At 34.2% G+C, this 6,627-nt stretch overlaps 1 protein-coding gene across 2 annotated transcripts; it reads right to left on the bottom strand.

The window, feature by feature from the left end:
• Positions 1-2,298: 2,298 nt before the first annotated feature.
• On the bottom strand, positions 2,299-6,403 carry LOC149540647 ((R)-mandelonitrile lyase-like). Of its 2 annotated transcripts, none has more exons than XM_089799685.1 (4): positions 6,269-6,403; positions 4,142-4,801; positions 2,730-3,567; positions 2,299-2,618 (listed from the first exon to the last, which is right to left on the bottom strand). In XM_089799685.1, the coding sequence occupies exons 2-4, from the start codon at positions 4,773-4,775 to the stop codon at positions 2,573-2,575; spliced, it is 1,518 nt and encodes a 505-aa protein (XP_089655811.1). In that variant the 5' UTR covers positions 4,776-4,801; positions 6,269-6,403; the 3' UTR covers positions 2,299-2,572. The 2 variants fall into 2 exon arrangements, with proteins under 2 accessions (XP_089655811.1, XP_089655810.1); XM_089799684.1 differs by having other exon boundaries at positions 6,279-6,400.
• Between the last annotated feature and the right edge of the window lie 224 nt (positions 6,404-6,627).

Genomic DNA, 6,627 nt, shown 5'->3' with positions numbered 1-6,627 from the left:
TTTTTCTTCATCGTCTTCCAACCTCCATCCTAGTCCACCAAAGGCTACTTCAAAGAAAATAATAACTCCAAGTTCAGACGAATAAGAGAGAATACCTCCTTGAATATTGGGAAATAAATCATTAGGGAGCTAATAGGATCAACCCAAGGCACCATATTCTCCTTACTAAGAATAATCAAGTTCTCATATTGCTTTTGAGTTTCTACTAGGACAACCATTTCCAAGGTGTTTTCTAACATCCCTAGACTAGTTATTTCCCTAGTATTAAGGAAGAGGTTCCCTGCACCAACTATACTAGAGGTTCAATTTGGATCTCTATCCTCCCTCTCTGATCTCCCCAAGGTGGTTCTCAAGATACACTCCAATCCCTCTTTGTTGATTTCTCCTTCTTCCAGACTATCTTTGACATTTTTCTTCTTCCCCTTACCTATTGAAGCAACCCAATTAGGGGGATCCTCCATTATTGGATTCTCTTTTGCCTCTAAAACTATTGAATCCTTGAGTTGAGGTCCAACCTCCATGGTTCTTGTGTTCCCTCCAATGTTAGTGAGGGGCCTATTAGACCTCTCATCATGGGTGGAAGGGGATCTAGGGACCCTTATCTCTTTTCCCTTGTGGTTCTTTCTAGGACAATCAGTGATTATATGAAAATAACTCACACATTATGGGAAAAAACACCAAATTCTCATACATTATCAGTTGACACCATTTTCTACCCTTGGCTTTCAATGTAACCATAATAGGGAGAGATTTATTAATGGCCACATTCACACAAAACCTAGCATAAACTAGCCTAGATTTATTGGTCGCAACATTGTCAGTTCTAATGAAGTGACCAATAGAGTCTCTAATCCATTTGAAAACCTTATCATCCTAGAACTCTAGGTGGAGCCCATGTAAAAAATTTAAGTTGGGGCCATATGGAGAAGATTCATATTAGGGTCAAACCATAGCCTCCATTTGTCTAGCATTAGCAAGTGTCTACCAAAGTACCAAGTTCCTGTCAACATTAGACTTGAATCCTCTTCTAAGGCAAAGTTGAACAAAGATAGGCTCCCCAAAATACCTAACACATTGATCAAGCCTTTAAGCTTTCATCTTGCAGAGCACCATTTCTTGACCATCTTAATAGATGGTCAAAATGCTTCAAAATAAACAACAAAGGCTTGGGTGAACCCTAGAGAGATAGTATAAACTACCAAATCTAGTAAACTTATCTCTAGACCATCTATACACTCAAAAAACTCGAACATCACATCCATAAGTCTCTCAACATTTTGTCCCAACAACACACTTTTCCATTCCAACTTGGGGATCACAAACATGTCAGGATCAACCCCCTTGGAATCAAAATGAGCTAGGCTCCCAAGAAAAGACAAATCATCTAGCTACATAAAGGGCCCCATATAGGGAACCCTAGAAAATAGAGCCCAGTGGAGGGTCAGATCTACGAAATGCAGTGCCAGGACAAGAAACAAGTCTGGGCCTTTCTGCAAAAGATCAAGGGGGGCTCTCTAGAGACATTGGTCATGAGTAGGAGATACATAGAAGATGCCAAGAAGGAAGAGCGGGAGTTGTAGAGCTCATAATTGTATTTGTTAAAATATTAAAGATCATGTTGGTGGTAGAGTTTTGTTTTGAGAGAGTGGGAGATGAATTTAAGTTGAGATTTAAGTTTAAGAATAATATTTATAGAAGGAAAAATAATTCGAATTTTGATTCTTAGAATGGTCCCAGGGAGCATTTACAAATATTTCTAAATGTTGACACACACACACACACAGACACACACACACACACACACACACACACATGTATGTATGTATTTTTTTATGGAAAATGCTCATTTGAATCTTGAAATCTTTTGGAACATTTTGACTATGTACAAATGTCTATTTTGATGCACTATTGTCCAACCAACTTAATCCCAAACTCAAATAAAAAATGGCAACTTTGTATTCTTAGCATCTATGACTTTAGAATTCTGACATTCCATTCTTAAATTTTTTACATAAATGTACCATGCACAATGTATACATAAAAAATTGATGACATTATACCTCCTCAAAATAATTTAATAATTGTTGTATACTGAGAGTTGCAATTTATAAATTCAATATATACAAAGAAGTATTTATATTTTAAAATTGATAAAAGCTATTTAGAACTCACATTTTCTTAAATATAAAATAGCTAAAATTTAGAATACATATAAATCAAATAAAAGTTATAATAAATAGAGTAGTTCTATAATGAATTTCAAATAATAAGTAAATTAACTCTCCTATAAAAAAATCATTGAATGATTTAAATAAGATAAGTTTATTTTTATTGAAAGTCAAAATTTACATCTATGCAATGACAAATTCAATACAAATGTCTTAAGAATGATATTTTTGGCATCTTTCAAATCAATGTATTTAAGATATCTTAATTGGACATTCTCATATATGGTATTGCCTCATTCCTATAACATTTTCTTTTGAATAATATCTAAATTATCTATAAATTACTAAAATATTACAATGAAAAATGTTTTAGTGAAAATCTTGACTTGAAAATTCTTCTCAACTCATACAAAAGTCCCACGCTCCTGCAGAATCTTCACTCCTATATATCTGGAATCTCACAAGTTTCATTAATGTAAGTAACGATAATCAAATAGCAAAAATTAAAAGTCAAATAACAAATGCAAAGTTCAAAAGATATAATGTGCATATGAAAGATACCTTCCAAGCATCATAGTGGTTGCTTGTGGATTAGTTCCAGGGCTATCTCTAAATGTGGAAGCATCGACAATTCTTATTCCAATAACACCTTTGAGTCGGTACCTTTTATCAATTACATGGCCAATATCACAGCCTCCATGGAAATGCCATATGGTGGCAAGATTTTCTCTACAGAACTTTCCTAGGGCCATCTCATCTGATTTATTCTTGGGTAGAGCTGAGCCAATGAAATGTAGCCCACTGGTGCCATTAGAATAATTAAAGGCAAATCGCTGTAGAGAATTTGTTTCATAAATATCAGCTATTACCTTGAGACCTTGCACACATTTTTTCATATCTTCAGGCTCAAAATAGTAGTTATAACGAACAGAAGGATTGTCTCTAGGATCCTTGCTAATTAGACTTAGATTTCCTCTTGATAATGGATAAGCTATTTTCTCAAAGATTGCCCCTCCAGACCCATTTACAAAGGTAGAGCCATTTGAGGAAACTTGCTGGAGAAAGCTGCTGGCATATATGTAGATCTCCGAATTGTTCAGTATGCCCACTACTTGTATGCTAGAAAAATTAAGTGGTATAGGAGATAATATTGTTACTGATGTGCGTGGATTATCTTGGATCCTTTTTCCTACTGAAGGTACATTTTTTAAAACAGGTATATTTAATTTCTTAAGATCTTTGGAGGGGCCTATTCCACTCAAGAGCAGAAGCTGAGGACTTCCTATGGCTCCCGCTGATAGAATTACCTCACCCAAAGATGAAGATTCATCAAGTAGCACTTGGTAAGAAGTACCATTGATGGAATTTGTGAATTCTATTCCATGAGCCTGCACCTTTCCTGCAATAAAGGTTTAAGAACAACGTTATGATGTAGACATATCTCAAAAGAAAAATAAGATTGATAGACTGTACCCAAAAAACATGTGAAGGAACATTTCTAGATGATAAGACTTTCCATTTGTTACCAAATATATTAGATTAGGTCAGTCTTACTAAAAATATGCCTCCCTTTTAATGAGAGTTTACCTTGACCAAAGATTTCTGTCTGTAGAGTAGATAAAGCAGAATACAAAATATATGAATGAGAGAAACTTTGTACTTTGAATATGGTGGGTTTTAATGGACTTTCCAAACTAAGGAGCCAATAAGTTTTAATAAGAGGAAGAACAAAATATTTACGTTGACTTTGTGTGTTTGAATGTAGACTACGAAAATGATTTCAAGAAAGAGTTTATGTATTTGTGTGTTTATTGTTCTATTTGGTTTATCCTATGTCAACTGCCATGCAGTATCACTATTTCAAATGACCACGTAATTGTAATCCCACATGATTAATTCTAACTTCATCTAAACCTAAGAAAAGGGCAATTGATCTCAGACTAAAAACAAAGAATCTTTACACAATTATTTACCTGATGAAGATTTGAAGAGAATTCTGGAGACGGTTGCATTGAGGAGAACAACAATATTATCTGGGTTTGCATACTTCAGCAGATCTGCAGATGTGTGTCGTTTGCCATTGTTATCAAAAGTGGAGCCACCAATCTTTGTACCCTCCAAATGATCCAAAGTATACCCATTGTAAGGGAGCACTCCTGCTTCAAGAAGAGCTTCTTTTGCAGCTGATGACCAGATAGAAAGAGGATCTGGTCTAAATGCATTCATTTTCTCCACCCAGAGAAAAGACTCATTCACCAGTTTCTCATCCCATCCCATTCTCCGAATATATTCCAAGCTTGCTCTGCTGTAAAACCCAGCATTAATGGCAGTTCCGCCTCCTAAAACTCTGGCTCTGTCAACCTGAACTCCATCCTCTGTTAAAACTCCCTGAGCTATGGAAGTGTAGTTATCTTCTTCTGTCAACGGTTTCCCATAAGCATCAGCGTTCTCAATGTCAGGATTTCCATATGGAGAGCCTCCTCTCTCCAGTAACAAAACAGAAAAGTTTTGTGAGAGAGTTGCAGCGAGAGGACAACCAGCTGTACCTCCTCCAACAATAATGTAATCATATCTTTTTGCAGATGCTTTCTCAGCATCCAGAGTCATAAATGGGTATGGATAGATCTCAGCACCTACAATTTTTCCACCGTAATCAATTGAGGGTGATACATAAGCTTTGAGCTTTTTTGGAAATTAGAAAAAGACTAGAATTTTATCAAAGAATGAAATCTTTATGATAAAACAATTTTAAAAATATACCAAAAATACTATGCTTTTGCATATCTGAAACAAAATTCAATATTTCAATTTTATAGTACATTTTGTCTGGAGACACTCTGAACTGATATATAATTGTAACAGAGAGTGGAAAGTAACGATAGTGAGTGTTTAACAGTTTTTTCTATTGTTGTATTTTAAATTGTTTATATTAAATTTGATTTTTAATTTTTTACTTTTAATTTTTCTTTTTAGGTTTTGGATAAACTCTATGATTATTAATAAAAAAACAAGGAAATGATGCAATTGAATCCAGAAAAGTCTAGAAGATAAAAAGAGAAGGGAGACTAATTTATTTTAATTGATTTAAAAGAAGGTAATAAGAAAGGAGTTAACAAAAGTTTAAAATATCAGATAAATAAGACAATAAGATCATATCTATATAATTAAAATTTAATTCTTCCAATTTTATATCTACAATTACTTATTATTAACATAATTTCAAGAGGTATTCTATGATTATTGATTTGGGGTTCCTGTCAAAATCCCTTTATTTTTCAAAATTTAAACCTGTAAGTATTGGGCCCTGGTTCCAGCTGGTTTTGGCTCTCTTCAAAAGCCCTTTGAATTCACTTCTTGTGAATTCAGATCTCATTTTTCACTTGATGTTATTTTGACAATCTTATTTTTTGTTTTTCGGGTTGGGGCCCTATCCAACTTTATCTAATCAGAACATAATTTCTAGAGGATCACTTAGTGGTGTAGCAATAATATAGTTACAGCACAATCAAGATTCACATTCCATATTGAACCATAACAAGTGTTAAGGCTGGTTTGAGTGCATCTTGGTGGAAGTGCAAAAGTATTGGAGAGAACAATTTTGGTGATCTTACTAGTGGTGTGCAGGAGTTTGGAGGTGCAGGTGGTATTGTAATAAGGAGGTTGGAAGAAAGGTGTTGTGAGTGAGTGCAAGGTCCCGCACATCAAAAAGGGATGAGGATGATATCATTCCCGAACAAATTTGGCAAAATAGATACCCTTCAGTCCTTAAATCTTACTGAAAGAAGCCACCTATAAACGTGACCCTTCAAAAGTTAATATCTTCAGAATATCTATTATACCTCTCATTTTTATTAAAATATTTTAAATGAGATTATTTTGTCATCCTCGCATGAAACAATTCTAGTCTTTTCTTGTTATTCTAATACTAAAGAATATATAAAAGGAACGGGTACATTTAACATATTTACTCTAATATTAATACATATAATCATAATTTTAAATGAAGCATACGCCTGATCAAAACTGTATGATAAGGATGTTATAGTAAAATATAAAATTAATAAAAAGTATCTATTCATCAAAATAATAATAATAAATACCTCTACGAACCAGAGGTGGGTGTCGCTGCGTGCATACTAGCGAAGAACAGGAAGCATGGGATGAGAACTAGAAGCTCCATTCACGCTCACAAAATCTCACAATGTCTTTCGTTTTTTTAATTTTGAAATCTGATTATAAGACTCAAACGATTTCGGTTTGAATTGAATATTTAAAGTCGTTTGTTGACCCACGATTAAAGATGAGAACAGAGAATTTTGTCACGGCAACATATACTTGCGTCTTACTTGAAGTTTCATATGACATTGAAGTCTATTTTTTATGATGAATACGTGATGCAATGCATGTGTCATTATATTTAGTGTATAGATGTTTTTTTCCTCAAGTCACCAAACCAAAA

The sequence above is a fragment of the Cupressus sempervirens genome, chromosome 9 (genome assembly GCF_028749045.1).
Source record: "Cupressus sempervirens isolate cs-2001-9-10 chromosome 9, ASM2874904v1, whole genome shotgun sequence".
Lineage (NCBI taxonomy): Eukaryota > Viridiplantae > Streptophyta > Pinopsida > Cupressales > Cupressaceae > Cupressus > Cupressus sempervirens.
The sequence above is the reverse complement of the archived record's forward strand: the minus strand, read 5'-3'. Positions and strand labels throughout refer to the sequence as shown.